The sequence below is a fragment of the Aquarana catesbeiana genome, linkage group LG09 (assembly GCF_042186555.1).
Source record: "Aquarana catesbeiana isolate 2022-GZ linkage group LG09, ASM4218655v1, whole genome shotgun sequence".
NCBI classification, from domain to species: domain Eukaryota; kingdom Metazoa; phylum Chordata; class Amphibia; order Anura; family Ranidae; genus Aquarana; species Aquarana catesbeiana.
The window spans coordinates 314,466,651-314,483,856 of record NC_133332.1 but is presented as its reverse complement, the minus strand read 5'-3'; the positions used below and the strand labels follow the sequence as shown (position 1 = coordinate 314,483,856).

The window sequence follows — 17,206 nt, the reverse complement described above, 5'->3', positions numbered from 1 at the left end:
CCTAAATTGCAGCAGTTTCGGACCAATGACAAACCATGAATAACACCCAACTAAGCAATGGCCACCATCCATCTATCAACATTAAAGGTCCAAAGAAGTTCACAAAGGTTTAAAGAAGTGCACAAAATGGATTGCACCAAGTGGGGGCAACAACCATTTTTTTTTTTTTTTACAGAAAATGAAATTCTCAAATGTAACCCCAAATGGCAGCAGTTTGGGACCAACGACAAGCCATGACTAACACCCAACTAAGCAATGACTTTATGTGTACAACCCAGAAGTTACATCACGGAAGGAACAACATTGGTCATCTTCAAGATGTCATAAATATAAACAAAAAAGATACAAAGAAATATTAATATTCTAATATAATAAGACCTTTATGGTAAACTTGGTTGGCTAATGCCACTGGTCCAATATACAGCCGAAAACAATAGAGTTACTGGATTATATATGGAGCAGCCAAAATCAGCCATGACCTCCTTACCATCTAGCTACTATAAAGGTTTAAGGCCTGATTCACACCTATGCATTTTTAGTGCTTTTTGCATTTTGCAGATTTGCACTACAGAACGTGTTCCGTAGAAAACCATGTTAAATGGACTGTAGTGCAAATCTGCAAAATGCAAAAAGCACTAAAAATGCCATAGGTGTGAATCCAGCCTAAAGAAGTCCACAAAATGGATTGCACCAAGTGGGGGCAACAATCAATTTTTTTTTTTACAGGAAATGAAATTCTGAACTGTAACCCTAAATTGCAGCAGTTTCGGACCAACGAGAAACCATGAATAACACCCAACTAAGCAATGGCCACCATCCATCTATCGACAATAAAGGTCTAAAAAAGTTCACAAAATGGACTGCACCAGAGTGGGGGCAACAACCATTTTTTTTTTTTTTTTTTTTTTACAGAAAATGAAATTCTCAAATGTAACCCCAAATGGCAGCAGTTTCGGACCAACGACAAACCATGAATAACACCCAACTAAGCAAGCAATGACTTTATGTATAAAACCCAGAAGTTACATCATGGAAGGAACAACATTGGACATCTTCAAGATGTCAGAAAAAAAGAAATAATAATATTCGAATATAAAAAGACCTTTATGGTAAACTTGGTTGGCTAATGCCACTGGTCCAATATACAGCCAAAAATCATAGAGTTACTGGAATATATATGAAGCAGCCAAAATCAGCCATGAACCACCATCCTATCCAATTATAACTATAAAGGTCTAAAGAAGTTCACAAATGTATTTATAGAAAATGGAAATGAAATTTAGAAATATAATTACTAAATTGTAACAGTTTTGGACCAACAACAAATATACCACGAATAACGCCCAACCAAGCTTTATGTGTAAAACCCAGACGTTACCTCATGGAGGGAACACCATTGGACATCCTCAATACTTCATAAATATGAAAAATATAAATACAAAGAAATAATAATATAATAGGACCACTGTCATAACATTTCTAACATCAGTCGTCACAAGCACAAAGGATCCGTACAGAACGGTCCCATACTGAGAAAACATTAACCTGAATATCTGTTAGTAAAAAGAATAAACATAAAAAAAAAATGGTCCCCAGTCATAAGAACAAATATAAATCCAGATCAATGGTAAACCTTTTAGGCTGTGAAGTATTCAGTTTAGAAATCCATTGTGTTTCTCTTTGTTTCCGCTTTAGTTTCTGATACCACCTCAGTCTAATTTATTTATCTTGTCTATCACCATAAATCTCAACTCTGAAACGGGATGTGAACATGGTATGAAATGCTACTGGGAGATCTAACTGTTTTCCTCTAATAGAATATTTGTTCCGTGCAGTGCAACCTTTTATTTTTTTTGAGTGCTTTCTCCTATATATAGTGAAAACCACAAGAAAAGAAAAAATATTAAAAATTTAGGGTTTCCTAACCTGTTTACAACTACAGACCCTCAATGGATTGCCCAATATCTCACCATACTTTCTTCACCAGACTGTCCATTTAGGTACCAGTACCAGGTGTTAATAGCTTGGTTTAGCTTTACAAAATGGGTAGCTAGAAACAAAATGGCTAAAATAACATCATAAGGAGTTATTTTTTTCATTTTTTCATTTATTTTTTATTTAACTTTTTTTGCTATCACGAGGGGGCTAACAACCCTTCTTGAGATATCTTTGGGCAGGTGACAAGTACTCAGAGGTCTATTAAACCTCTGATGTCTCCCTTTCCCTCCAAAGCAGCTAACCAAGCACAGCTCATGTTTGATTGGCTGCTGCATCAAAAACATTTGATCATTTCTTTTTTCATTTAACTTTATTGCTATCGCATGGCGACCAGCAAGCCTCCTTGTGATAGCTGTGGCCAGGTGGCAAGTACTCTTTAATCGAGACATCAGGGGCCTATTAGATCTCTGATGTCTTCCCTGCCCTCCACCAAAGCAGCTTACCAAGCACAGACCAAGCTTGATTGTCTGCTACGTCATAAGGATTTTATCTTTTTTTTTTTTCATTTAACTTTATTGCTATCGCATGGTGACTAACAAGCCTCCCTGTGATAGCTTTGGGCAGATGACAAGTACTCTTTATCAAGACATCAGGGATCTATTAGACCTCTGATGTCTCCCCTGCCCTCCAAAGCAGCTAACCAAGCACAGACCAAGCTTGATTGTCCGCTACATCACAGGAGATAATGTTTTTTTTTTTTTCATTTAACTTTATTGCTATCACATGGGGGGTTAACAAGCCCCCTTGTGATAGCATTGGGTAGGTGTCAAGTACGTTTTAATAGACCCCTGATGTCTCCTCTGCTCTCCATAGCAGCTAACCAAGCACAGATCAAGCATGATTGCCTGATGTATTGTAAGGATTTTATCATATTTATTAATATCATTATAGACAAAATAATAAATATTAGGAAAATATATATTAATAATTATTAATATATTAAAAAAAGGAAACCACAAATACACGTTATTGCTATCACATGGGGGCTAACAAGCTTTGGCCAGGTGTCAAGTACACTTTATGGAAACATCAGGGGTCTGTTAGACCCCCGATGTCTCCCCTGCCCTCCAAAGCAGCTAACCAAGCACAGAAAAAGCTTAATTGTCTGCTGCATTGTAAGGATTTTATCATACTTATTAATATTATAATATATAAAATAATAAATAATAATAATAATAATAATAATTATTTAATATAATAAAACAGGACGATAACTTCTGGAACTCCGACGCTGCTCTTTTTGGGTCTTAGTTCCTTCAAGAGCAGAGTCGTTGGAGCTGCTATACAGCCCCTCCCCTCTGCTGCCCATTCACAGAAGCCTTTGTATTATGTGAACTCATTCACAAAATGCGAAGGCTTCTGTGAATGGGCAGCGGAGGCTAGGGGGTGGGCCTAGCTGCTCTGTGTGCTTCTCTCCTCTCTTACAGCCTCAAGTGCTCCTCCAGGACTGCAATAAACCTGTTGCATATAAGTAACAGAGATAAGTCCCGAAGGTGGACTGAACTCATAGCGTGCCTGCACTTTTTGCAAAGTTGCTATATTCTTGTTGCTCAGCTTTAAGCTGGGATATTCCTGGACCTTTTTAATTGTGAGTGAGCAGTTGTCCATCTCCAGGTCTTCCAGCCTGGATATATTTTATTCTTATTTCTTCAAGGAGGGTTGGTCAATAGAGATGGGCCGAACACCCAGAACAGGGGAAAAAATCTAACCTGAACGGCAAACCCCATTGAAGTCTATGGGAGCTGAACAGGAAAAATCAAAGGTGCCCATTTTGAAAGCTTATATGCAAGTAATTGGCCATTAAAGGGGGTATAGGGGTCCAGATACTGTCCTGGGGGGACATGTATCAATGCAAACATTTAAAAAAAAAAACAATTGTTTTTTCCGGGAGCTGTGATTTTCATGATGCTTAAAGTGCAACAATAAAAATAAAAAATTCTTTAAATATCGTGCCTGGGGGGTCCCCTTAGTCTGCTTGTAAAATGGCACATCTGTAGCATGTATAGAACCTGCTGCAGCACAAATTACATTTCTAAAGGAAAAAAAAAAAAACTAGTCAAATCACATTTAAAATGATTCCCATTGATGCATTGACTGGATTTGCAGGGGAACCCCACGCCACAATAAAAAAAAAAAGCGGCATAGGGTCCCCCCCCAAAAAACCATACCAGACTATTATCTGAGCATACAGCCTGGCAGACCAGGAAGGGGGGGCAAGCGAACCCCCCCCCGAACCATACCAGGCCACAAGCCCCCAATATGGGGGGTGTTTTGGGGCAGGGAGACTCTGCCCCCTCCCCACCCCAAAGCACTTTGTCCCTGTGTTAATGGGGACAAGGGTCTCCTCTCCACAACCCTGGGCTGTGGTTGTTGGGGGTCTGCGGGCAGGGGGCTTTTAGGAATCTGGAAGCCCCCTTTAAGAAGGGGGCCCCCAGATCTCGGCCCTCCACGGTAATAAGTATCGGGTACATAGCACCCCTACCCATTCACCAAAAAAGTGTCAAAAAGTAATAAAAACACAGAGACAGTTTTTTTTATTAATAAGTCCTTTTAAAAAAAATAAAAAACAGTGTCCCCCAATGAAAATCCATCGCCAATCACGCCGCTCGCCGCACCCGAAAAAGAAAAAAAACCTGCCGAATGCCGCCTCTGCCCTTTGACAGTTCTTATATAGGTAAGGGTGGGGCCACCTGATGACGTCACCTGGTGGCGCCGCTCCCCCTTGTGATGTCACAGACCGATGCATGTTGGGTCGCTTACGTTTTCGGGGGGGGGACCCCACGCCATTATTTTTTTTCTATTTTTTACTTGCAAATTATTTTTTTTATGCAGCTGCCAGCAGGGAAGCCCATTGACATCTGATGACTCATCGGTTGTCAAGGACGCCACGGCCAGCTTCCCGGCCCCTTAACAACCAGATTTTTCTGCTCCCTGATTGGGCAAAGCTTTGCCCATCAGGGCGCAAAAATGCACTGTGCAGCGCAGGGCGTTTTTGGCAAATTCGGGGGTGTTCCCTGAACAGGGCGAACAGCCAATGTTTGGCCCCACATCATGCTGGGGCCGAAAGGTTCGCCCAACACTATTGGTCTAACTGAGGGAATGTAGAAAAAAAGGGCGTTGAACCCAACAGCCCCAGGAAAGGTGGGGGGACAGGGAAAGGATAGGATAGAATGACCGGGAAGGTGGACATCTCCGTCTTTATGTACTATTTCAAAAACATAAAGACCCCCCCAGTGTCCTGACCTAAGGCTACTCAACACAACTCTATAAATGAATGGCTTTCTCTATAGCGGTCTTACTGTGTTCACCAACATAAAAAGACACATTAAAACATCTTAAATTTATTACATTTTCCACGAGATTTATATAGTAAACATCCAACTCTAACCCATGGAAACAATTAAAAATTACTCATTAGTAATCTTCCGGCACTTTAATTAACACTGACTTCATAAAATACGGGTCTACAAATTCTCAACCAACCATTAGCTCTGCGTAATATAAATCAGGATTCCATTATAACACTGGAATCCACCCAACTTAAATCCATCCAAAACCAATTTCATCCCTAGTTTGCAAAGTATAAATCCATGCCCTTTTATTTATAACCGTAAACTTTCCCATGTAATTAATATAGAAAAAGTCAACGTAACATAGAAAATATCATCAGAATATATATATATATATACGCGTATGCCCTTTAGCTAGAAGATAAAAAAGAAAAAAAAGATTATTAAGCAAATGAAAAAAATAGAAGAAATAGAAGAAATAGAAATGCTTAATAAAAAATGTATGTGTATATGTGTGTGTGTATATATATATATATATATATATATATATATATATATATATATATATATATATATATATATATATATATATATTTATTTATTATGTATTTATTTATTTTTATTAAGATATAAGGTCATACGCAAGTATATATATATATATATATATATATATATATTTATATATATATATTTTTTTTTTAATTGTAACATATATAACCGTAAACATTCCCATTTAATTAATATAGAAAAATCAACGTAACATAGAAAATATCATTAAAAAAAAAAAAATATATATATATATATATAAATATATATATATATATGCCCTTTAGCTAGAAGATAAAAAAAAGATTATTAGGCAAATGAAAAAAAATAGAAGAAATGTATAATAAATATATATATATATATTTATTTATTTTTAATAAGAATGAAGGTCATACGCAAATATATATATATATATATATATATATATATATATATATATATTTTAGAGAATTAAGATCATATGCAAGTATGTGTATATGTATATATATATATATATATATATATATATTTATTTATACACATACATATACTTGCGTATGACCTTAATTCTTAATAAAAATAATAAAAAAGAAAAAAAAAAAAAAAATATATATATATATATATATATATATATATATATATATATATATATATATATATATATATATATATATATATATATACACATATACACATACTTTTTATTAAGCATTTCTATTTCTTATTTTCTTTTCATTTGCCTAATAATCTTTTTTTATCTTCTAGCTAAAGAGCATATGCATATATATATACACATATATACATATATATATATACACATATATACATATATATATATATATATTTTTTTTATTAAGAATTAAGGTCACACGCAAGAGAGTCGATGCCCGGAGGAACATAAAACTAATCCATGGGTATTAAAGATAAACTTGAGGAAGCAATTTGTGTATATTGTAATTGGCGCCTCGTATAATAATCCCTCGCTCATTAAAAGTCCAGGAGCAACCTACAACATTTGCACCTAAAACTACATATGAGGGTTTTTTTTTTTTTTTTTTTTTACTGAATACTTGATAAATGATGATTTTTTACTCAGCCTTGGGAAATACTTTAAACTTCTTTTAACCATGCACTTGTTCACTATTCATTATTAATTATTTTCTTGTTATATAGTTTTCTACTTTGGAATGAAGCAGAGTGTAGTCCAGGGCTAAGCCTCAAAGTGGTTTTACCGACATTTAAAAAAAATTAAAAAAATTATAATAATATTTAACATGTTCTACTCACCTGCTCTATGCAATGCTGTTATTGCACAGAGCAGCCCTGAACCTTGTCTTATTGGGTAGTCCGCCGGTGCCCCAGGGTCCTCCTCTTCTGTGTCTGCCCCATAGCAAGCACATGTTATAGGGGCAGATGTGCCAGGCTTGATCCCAAGCTGGACTATTGACACACACAGTGCAGCTCAACCAACCCCCCCCCCACAACCCCCCGCGCTCTGCTCGCAGGATTTGACTGACAGCAGCAGGAGCCAATGGCTCCCTCTGCTCTCAGCCAAGCTTGTGAGAGAGGAGAGAGGACTGGCAGACGACCACAGAGCTGGGTCCATACAGGACTTGCTTTGTGCACTGGTGGGCAGTCATGTTGGAACAGGAAGGGGCCATCCCCAAACTGTCCCCACAAAGTTGGGAGCATTAAATTGTCCAAAATGTCTTGGTATGCTGATGCCTTAAGAGTTCCCTTCACTGGAACTAAGGGGCCAAGCCCAACCCCTGAAGAACAACCCCCCACATCATAATCCCCCCATCCATCAAATGATTTGAACCAGTGCACAAAGGAAGGTCCATAAAGACATAGATGAGCGAGTTTGAGGTGGAGGAACTTGACTGGCCTGCACTTGGCTCGCAGTCTCAGCTCAAATTCATTCCAAAGGTGTTTTATCAGGTTGAGGTGAGGCCAGTCAAGTTCCTCCATCCCAAACTCGCTCATCCTTGTCTTTATGGACCTTGCTTTGTGCACTGGTCCAAATCATTTGGTGGAGGGGGGATTATGGTGTGGGGTTGTTTTTCAGGGGTTGGGCTTCGCCCCTTAGTTCCAGTAAAAAAGGAATTTTTAAGACGTCAGCATACCAAGACATTTTGGACAATTTCATGCTCCCAACTTTGTGGCAACAGTTTGGGGATGGCCCCCTGCTGTTCCAACACGACTGCACACCAGTGTACAAAGCAAGGTCCATAAAGACATGGATGAGCGAGTTTGGGGTGGAGGAACTTGACTGGCCTGCACAGAATCCTGACCTCAACCCGATAGAACAGCTTTGGGATGAATTAGAGTGGAGACTGTGAGCCGGGCCTTCTCGTCCAGCATCAGTGCCTGACCTCACAAATGCTCTTCTGGAGGAATGGTCAAACATCCCCATAGACACACTCCTAAACCTTGTGGACGGCCCTCCCAGAAGAGTTGAAGCTGTTATAACTGCAAAGGGCGGGTCAACTCAATATTGAACCCTACGGACTAAGACTGGGATGCCATTAAAGTTCATGTGCGTCTAAAGGCAGGCGTCCCAATACTTTTGGCAATATATGAATGAATGAACAAATGAATGATTTGTATAGCGCTGCAAATGCGAACTGAATCGCCTCAAGGCGCTAGATCCGTCCTGTGTTGTCCAGCTTCTTAGAAGAGGTAGGTCTTGAGCAGCAGTTGCAAATGGTCAACAAAAGAAAAACAAAAACGAAAAGAAAGAAAAAAGACTAAACACAAATACAAAAAGCATACAATGAAATAAAACTGCAATAAAGACAATGAAAACCCCTCTCAATAAATAAAAAAAAAGCAACATTAGACAACAGTCAACTACAATAAAAAAAGGAAAAACAACAAATTCAAAGATCAACCAAACAAAAACAAAAGCAACAGTTGCAAATGGTCAACAACAAAAAAAGAAAGAAAAAAGACAAAACACAAATACAAAAAGCATAAAATGAAAGAAAACTGCAATAAGGACAATTAAAACGCCTCTAAATAAATTAAAAAAAGCAACATTAGACAACAGTCAACTACAATACAAAAAGGAAAAACAGCAAATTCAAAGATCAACAAAAAAAAAACAAAACAAAAGCAACAATTGCAAATGGTCAACAAAAAAGAGAAAGAAAAAAGACTAAACACAAATACAAAAAGCATAAATGAAATAAAACTGCAATAAAGACAATTAAAACCCCTCTAAATAAATAAAAAAAAAGCAACATTAGACAACAGTCAACTAAAGATCAAACAAACTAAAACAAAAGCAGCAGTTGCAAATGGTCAACAAAAGAAAAACAAAAACGAAAAGAAAGAAAAAAGACTAAACACAAATACAAAAAGCATAAAATGAAATAAAACTGAAATAAAGACAATTAAACCCCTCTAAATAAATTTAAAAAAAGCAACATTAGACAACAGTCAACTACAATAAAAAAAGGAAAAACAACAAATTCAAAGATCAACCAAACAGAAACAAAAGCAACAGTTGCAAATGGTCAACAAAAAAAAAAAAAAACAAAAAGAAAGAAAAAAGACAAAACACAAATACAAAAAGCATACAACAAAATAAAATTGCAATAAAGAAAATTAAAACCCCTCTAAATAAAAAAAAAACAAAAAAAACCCCAGCAAAATCAAATTTCACCAAAATCTGCTGCTTGGGACTGTAGCAAGGACACATTTGCTTGCTCCGGTTATTGCCGTGACAGGTTGAGCTCAACTTTTATGGCTAAGCAAATAATGTTTCTTTGTAATACAGAATAAAGAGCTAGTGGGGAGAGATACATTTAGGGTCGGATTTCTCTTTAAAGTGTAAAGAATATAGTGAAAGAATGATGAGTTTGTAGATTTATGACCATCTCACATTTGTGTCTGTAGGTCACGGAAACCCGTACTGGCCCGCTGGGATGTAGCAGCTATGACAATCTCGATTCAGTCAGTTCGGTGCTGTTGCAAAGCACAGAAAGCAAACTGCATCTTCAGGGTGAGTAATATGGATTGTCCAAACTTATAATATAAGGCAACTTGAAAAAAATAATAATAAATCAGGCTAAAAATTATTATTCTTTAAAAAAAAACATGCAATTTTTCCTGTAGATCAGAAAATTTTGGTAAGCCGAAATTATAATTTACTTTCCCTATGTGTATGATTCCTGCATCAATTATTGTATCAATTCACACTCCAATTCAAAAAAGGGTTCATGCATATTATTTTTTTTTAAATGAGCTTTTGTGAAAACAAATTTGTAAATGAAAAGAGATTTAACAGCAAGGTCACTACATCGTCCCCCCCCACCCCCAGCTGACTAGGTGACAAAAGTCAAGTAGGGGATCACTCCCCCCATCCCAAACTGCCATTGAGTCCTAAAGGAGGAGCGCCAAAGGCACTCCCTTGTAAAATGTAAATGGAAGTGTCGTTTTGTTGCCTGTCTGAACAATAAATCGACACTTGCGTTGGATATATTCACAGTGACCGCCTGCTTTCTTCCTTTTGGATTTACTAATTCATCTGTGCTGAAGACCTAAAAAGTCCCTTATTAATATCATAAGTACAACAGAAACACAAAAGGCAACCAACGCGTTTCGGCGGACAAAAAATCCTTCTTTATCAGGGCTTAGACAATGTGGCAAAAGGCATCTACTGGAGCATATTTTATTGTTAAGGGCAACAAACATGGTACTCCACCTGATAAAGAGTCAATAATGGATCACTATGGTGATAAATGGGAAGACAGTCTCACCAGATGGCTGGCACAACACGGAAGGCCATCATCTGGTATGGATGAGGTTCAGTAATTACTAGGGGTAAAATAATGTTTATGTGGCTGTGTTACCCGTAATTCTCTCTGCTTTGGTTGCTGTGTGCCTGGCCTTGTGGCCCGAATGCCTGCATTCAATGGGAAACCCTTTCTGATAGTAACGCCATCTTGTCCACACCTGTTGGACTCTTGAGGAAGCAGGTAAATTCTGGGAAACATGTTGAGAGTACCCGCCCATCCAGCACCTTATACGAACTGTAATTATGGATGAATATCTTTCAAGGGGGAACCCTTTCTGATAGTAACATCAACTTGTCCACACCTGTTGGACTCTTGAGGAAGCAGGTAAATTCTGGGAAACACGCTGAGAGTACCCGGGCCCATCCATTACCTTATATGAACTGTAATTATGGATGAATATCTTCCTCTCTAGGAAACATTATATGAGGATAATTATATTGGTGTGGGATCAGGTGCTGATTATTTATGGGTCTCTCTTTCTTGTGTCTTCCTTTACCTTTGTCTACCTATATCTGTATTACGAGGTTTGACAGAACCATCCAGCACCCAGCTTGGGTGCCTCAGTCAAGATATGGCTTCCTCCAGTCTGGATCCAGGAACTGGGTATTATAGCTGAGCACCCAAGACTAAGCAACACTAGCTTAGACGCAAACTGGAACTCCCTTTATTAAAACTCAGACCCATACTTTATAGCCCCTTAGGAGGACATTCCATTCCCCTCTTGGGGATATTAGCATGACAATACAAATTGTAACCAGGAATATAATTAACATAGCTAAGGAACAATCAACATAAACATTAAGTTAAACAACTAGCCTCCTAGGTGACTCAGTGGCCACCCAGACCGTTCGGCACCAAGCCCACAACCCTGGATACAAAGTACATTACATATTATCATAAGCATAAACATCCCACAAGATAAAGTGGTCACAATATTAATCACCTTTCCAAGAGATGATCAGATAGACAGAAACAATAGGTGACTCAATTAACAATGGAAATGCACACCTAGGAGGCACACAATTGGGGAGACATATGTAACCGATTTTAACAGGAGACCCCAGTATCAGGTTGCTTTGAGCTGATCATATTGACATCTGCTCTGAGTCCCACAGTCTAAAGCAATCATTGCTGGTTTGGGCATAGAGGTCCCACACATGTATGTTGGTCCTTCAGTTCCCAGAGTTTGTATGTTTTGGGGAAACATGGACTTCAGTCAGAAGCAAGACCACTCCAAGGGTCTCCCCAGGGGCTGGCCCAAGACATTGTGCTGCCTGGGTCCAAGAATGAAATGCTGCCCCCCCCAACTAAAATCACGCCCACCAAAAGGCCCCGCATCCATAATTTTATATCATGATAATTTAAACTAAAATTAAATGTATCAGGAAGTCAAATTTACATGCAACAGCACCTTGTCTATATGCAAAATTATATGACATATCATTGTGTTCAATTTCAAGGGGTGGGCTAGGGCAGTATAGAGGCGGGCTAGGGCAGTGTAGGGCAGAATATAGACAGGCTAGGATAGTATAGGGGCAGGCTAGGGTAATATATGGACAGGCTAGGGTAGTATATGGACAGGCTAGGATAGTATAGGGGCAGGCTAGGGTAGTATATAGACAGGCTAGGGTAGTATATAGACAGGCTAGGGTAGTATATGGACAGGCTAAGGCAGTATAGGGGCAAGCTAGGGTAGTATATAGACAGGCTAGGGTAGTATATAGACAGGCTAGAGTAGTATATGGACAGGCTAGGGTAGTATATAGACAGGCTAGGGTAGTATAAGAACAGGCTAAGGCAGTATAGGGGCAGGCTAGGGTAATATATAGACAGGTTAGGGTAGTATATAGTCAGGTTAGGGTAGTATATAGACAGGCTAGGGTAGTATATAGGCAGGCTAGGGTAGTATATGGACAGGCTAGGATAGTATATAGACAGGCTAGGGTAGTATATAGACAGGCTAGGGTAGTATATGGACAGGCTAGGGTAGTATAGGGACAGGCTAGGGTAGTATATGGATAGGCAAAGGCAGTATAGGGGCAGGCTAGGGTAGTATATAGACAGGCTAGGGTAGTGTATAGATAGGTTAGGGTAGTATATGGACAGGCTAGGGTAGTATATAGACAGGCTAAGGCAGTATAGGGGCAGGCTAGGGTAGTATATAGACAGGCTAGGGTAGTATATGGATAGGCTAGGGTAGTATATAGACAGACTGGGTTAGTATATGGACAGGCTAGGGTAGTATATAGACAGACTAGGGTAGTATATGGACAGGCTAAGGCAGTATAGGGGCAGGCTAGGGTAGTATATAGACAGGCTAGGGTAGTATATAGAAAGGCTAGAGTAGTATATGGACCGGCTAAGGCAGTATAGGGGTAGGCTAGGGTAGTATATAGACAGGCTAGGGTAGTATACGGACAGGGTAGGGTAGTATATAGACAGGCTAGGGTATTATATGGACAGGCTAGGGTAGTATATGGTCAGGCTAAGGCAGTATAGGGGCAGGCTAGGGGGGCAGTATAGGGGCAGGCTAGGGTAGTATAGGGGCAGGTGGAGCAGCCTGGGGGGCAGTTGTCATCATGACACACAAAACTGCTGGTAAAAAAATCTTGGTCTTCAATTTTCTGAATAAATAGAAGAGATGGAGAGGTGGCCGTGGTTCAATTTGCTGCCCCTCTCAAAGTGCTGCCTCGGTCCAATGGACCCACTGGGACCCACGGTAGGGTCGGCTCTGGGTACCCCAGGCATGCACCTCCCAAAGAGTAGTGTTCCCTTAAAAGCCAGGCCTGCAGTCCCCTACAAAAGCCCCAGTCCCGGTTGGGTCCGTCACGTGAGGGTAGTCTGAAGAGTTTACAGCCCGACATGGAAGGAGTGACCACAGACATGAAACTAATAATGCACCAAGCCACTCTTCCAGATGTTCAGCACTGAAAATGGCGCATGCACGCTATTTAGTTTTCATGCGCTCTTTGCAAACAGTTGAAACCCCCCCCACTGTAGTCAAGTTGAAAATGGAGGATGTGGAAGAAGAAGAAGGCTTGAAATGTTCCACCAAAGTGATGGCAACAGTCTTTCCTGCACAACTCATCCCTGGATCCTAGTAGGGTACCGACTATGCTGAAAGATCTCCAACTAGCTGTCTTTGATTTAGTCATACCTTTTTTTGAGATCAGTAACACGTATTGTCACGGTTGACACCCTCCAGCGCCACAGCAAGAGGTCCCTATGGAGTCCCATCAACATTTTGCTGTGTGACCTGGTTGCACCATTAAACGTTTGCCTTGGGTCACCCCCCATTGTGTGTAGCTATGACCCCGAGTGAAGTAATGAAAACCTAGAATATCAAACACGTGAAAATATAAAAAGCAAGAAATTACTTTCCCAAAAAATGTTACAATAATAACTCATAATGTGAAGCTTCTCTGGGCGGAATTGAGAACAAGCTCCAGACAATAAAATTTCTTGGTTCGTTCGGTATTGACTTTGAACATATTTTATGTACTTCACCTAGTATGATTCCATGAAATCTATTACATTGCCGATGTCTGGTTTTCCTTTCTCCCTAATGTAAATTGAACTCACCATGTACAATCAATGTAATTATACTTGGCCCCGAAAAAAAAAATTAATTATATATTGCAATCTGTAATATAAGAAAGTGTTGATTCCTTACTATCTAAATATGATTAACTGCAGTGCCCCTGGGCAATGTGGATGGTTGTGGATACTAACTTGTATGTAAATCAGGAACCTTGGAAGAAAGCTTTTATTAGCTTTAAGTGCAAGGAGTGCGCGAGAAGTTAGAGACGGGCAAATTTCAAGCTAGAATTTTTTTTAAGAATAATTATGGCTTCCCATTAAAAAAAAAAAAAAAATTATAAGTACATCTTTAGTTACACTTTTCCAACAACTCCCTGCAAAACCTCCCAAATGACTACCAAACCAACCAGTGAAGGTCATCTACTGAAGCTTCTTGTGATGGTGTGACAACACGGCTGCACTGCTCCTTGGTTCAGAGCAGCGTTGTCCCCCTTATGTAATCTGTGCCTGCTTGCACTACGATGGGTTAAGAAGACATCCCAGAGGGTGTGGCTTTATAGGCATTGTCACAAGTCTGTCACATGTCAACCAGTAGCTGGCCACGCCTAGCCCTGCCTGCTGCTTTCTGCGTTGAGAGTATTTTCACGGTTGACTAGACCTGGGATAACCAAACTTTTCAAACGAATGGCCAGTTTACTGTCCTTGGGACTTTAGGGGGGCCAGATTGTGGCCAGAGGGGGTAGAAAAAGACTCAGGCCCAACACCAGTGAGAATAAACATGGCCTCGGGGTTGGTGGTCAGTAGAAAAAGGAGTAGTGCCCCAATAACTCGTATTAGCATCATTGGTATCAATGGGAGGAGTTGTGCCCCATTGATAGTATCAGTAGGAGGAACAGTGCCCCATCATTAATACTACAGGGAGGAACAGTGCCCCATCATTGATACCAGTGGGAGGAATAGTGCCCCATTGTTGGTTTCAGTGGGAGGAATATTGTCTCATCATTGGTATCAGTGGGAGGAATAGTACCCCATCATTGATACTAGTGGGAGGAATAGTGCTCCATCATTGGTATCAGTGGGAGGAATAGTGCCCTATTGTTGGTATCAGTGGGAGGAATAGTGCCCCATAATTAGTATCAGTGGGAGGAATAGTGCCCCATAATTAGTATCAGTGGGAGGAATAGTTCCCCATTGTTGGTGTTAGTGGGAGGAATAGTGCCCCATTGTTTTTATCGGCGGGAGGAATAGTGCCCCATAATTGATATTAGTGGGAGGAATAGTGCCCCATCATTGGTATCAGTGGGAGGAATAGTGCCCCATCATTGATACCATTGGGAGGAATAGTGCCCCATCATTGGTATCAGTGGGAGGAATAGTGCCCCATCATTGGTATCAGTGGGAGGAATAGTGTCCCATCATTGGTATCAGTGGGAGGAATAGTGCCCCATCATTGGTATCAGTGGGAGGAATAGTGTCCCATCATTGGTATCAGTGGGAGGAATAGTGCCCCATCATTGGTATCAGTGGGAGGAATAGTGCCCCATCATTGGTAATAGTGGTAGGAATAGTGTCCCATCATTCGTATCAGTGGGGGGAATAGTGCCCCATCATTGGTATCAGTGGAAGGAATAATGTCCCACTATTGATGTCAGTGGAAGGAAAAGCGCCCCATTGTTGTTATCAGGGGGAGAAATAGCACCCCATTATTGGAGTCAGTGGCAGGAATTATGCCCCATTGCCCCAAGGAATAGTGTCCCACTATTGATCTCAGTGGGAGGAATGGTGCCCCTTCAGTGGTATCAGTTGGAGGAATAGTACCTCATTATTCATTATTGGTGTCAGTGGGAGGAATAATGCCCCATTGTTAATGTCAGCGGGAGGAAAAGTTCCCCAAGGGCCGGATAAAGGCAAGCAAAAGGCTACATCTGGCCCCTGGCCCTCAGTTTGGAGATCACTGCACTAGCACATGCCATCACAACAGACAAATCCTACCAAAAGGACTGTAGTCACGACCAGAGTGGCCGTGAAAATTGCTGATTGCAGTAACAAAGTGCATTATAGTAGAGCTTCTCAACCTTTTTTCATTGGAGGAACCCTTTAAAAATTATGAACAGTCTCGAGGCACCCCATTCTAAAATGTAAAAGCTATTCTAATAGCTTTACACAATGCAGCAACATCCACACGTCCAAGTAGGACACCCAACGTTAGAGGTGATTTATTCTTTCAAAGCAAACACACTTTTGCAAACTGGTACTGACTAGTATTCCAATGTTTCTCTTCTCCCTCGGTTTTTCTCCATCACAACAATAATGGAGAAGGGCAGGGGGAGGGTCAAACAAGGATGGCCATGCAGGCAACTGACACCCTCCTTATCAACCGACGATGTCGTTGGTCGTTAGGACACCAGCAGCTAGAAGGTTGTCATGGTGCACAAGGCTTAGTGTAACTAAAAGGCAACCTTTATCCACACGCCGGCTTGTATACCGTTTTTGGGCAGTTTTTAGGCATTTTGCCAAGGCAACTCCTGAAGACACCTCAAGGCACCTGGGGCACCCTGGTTGAAAAAAGGCTGCCCTATAGGACCGGAAACAAGTCTGTTAGCCCAGGAACTGCCTTGGTGCATTCAGAAGACTTTATATTTACTTACCACCCAGTTTGGCCAAAGGCAGCAGGTGCCTATGCTGTATTCTAGCTTTTAACCAAGAGACGGGCTTAGTAGGCTCCCCCTTAGAAAGACAATATTTAATAGTAAATAGGAACTACCAACTCCTTAAAAAAAACTCTCCCTCTCTTACAGTTCCACCGGTATTGTCTCGCTGTCCTGTAGAGAAATGGCTGGAACACGTTTATCTTGGCCATTTTTTTTTTTTTGTAGTGAGATGATGACCTAAGAAGTATCTGCCAAGTCTCTTCCAGCACACCATGATGTCTGGCATAGCCTGTATTGGTGACTGGTACGTGAAGAGAAGCATAAAAAAAAAAAGACTTTGGAATAAAGCCCAGATACAAGAATTACAATGATCCAGAGATTCACTGATGTGACTGTT

The 17,206-nt window shown here is 40.1% G+C and overlaps 1 protein-coding gene across 4 annotated transcripts in view; it reads left to right on the top strand.

The window, feature by feature from the left end:
* BRINP1 (BMP/retinoic acid inducible neural specific 1) overlaps nucleotides 1–17,206 on the top strand; it is a 286,234-nt gene that overhangs the window by 169,811 nt on the left and 99,217 nt on the right. For all 4 annotated transcript variants that reach the window (XM_073600696.1, XM_073600693.1, XM_073600694.1 and 1 more), the window contains exon 5: nucleotides 9,717–9,822. In XM_073600696.1, coding sequence (XP_073456797.1) covers nucleotides 9,717–9,822 — 106 coding nt within the window. The remainder of the gene's footprint in view (nucleotides 1–9,716; nucleotides 9,823–17,206) is intronic.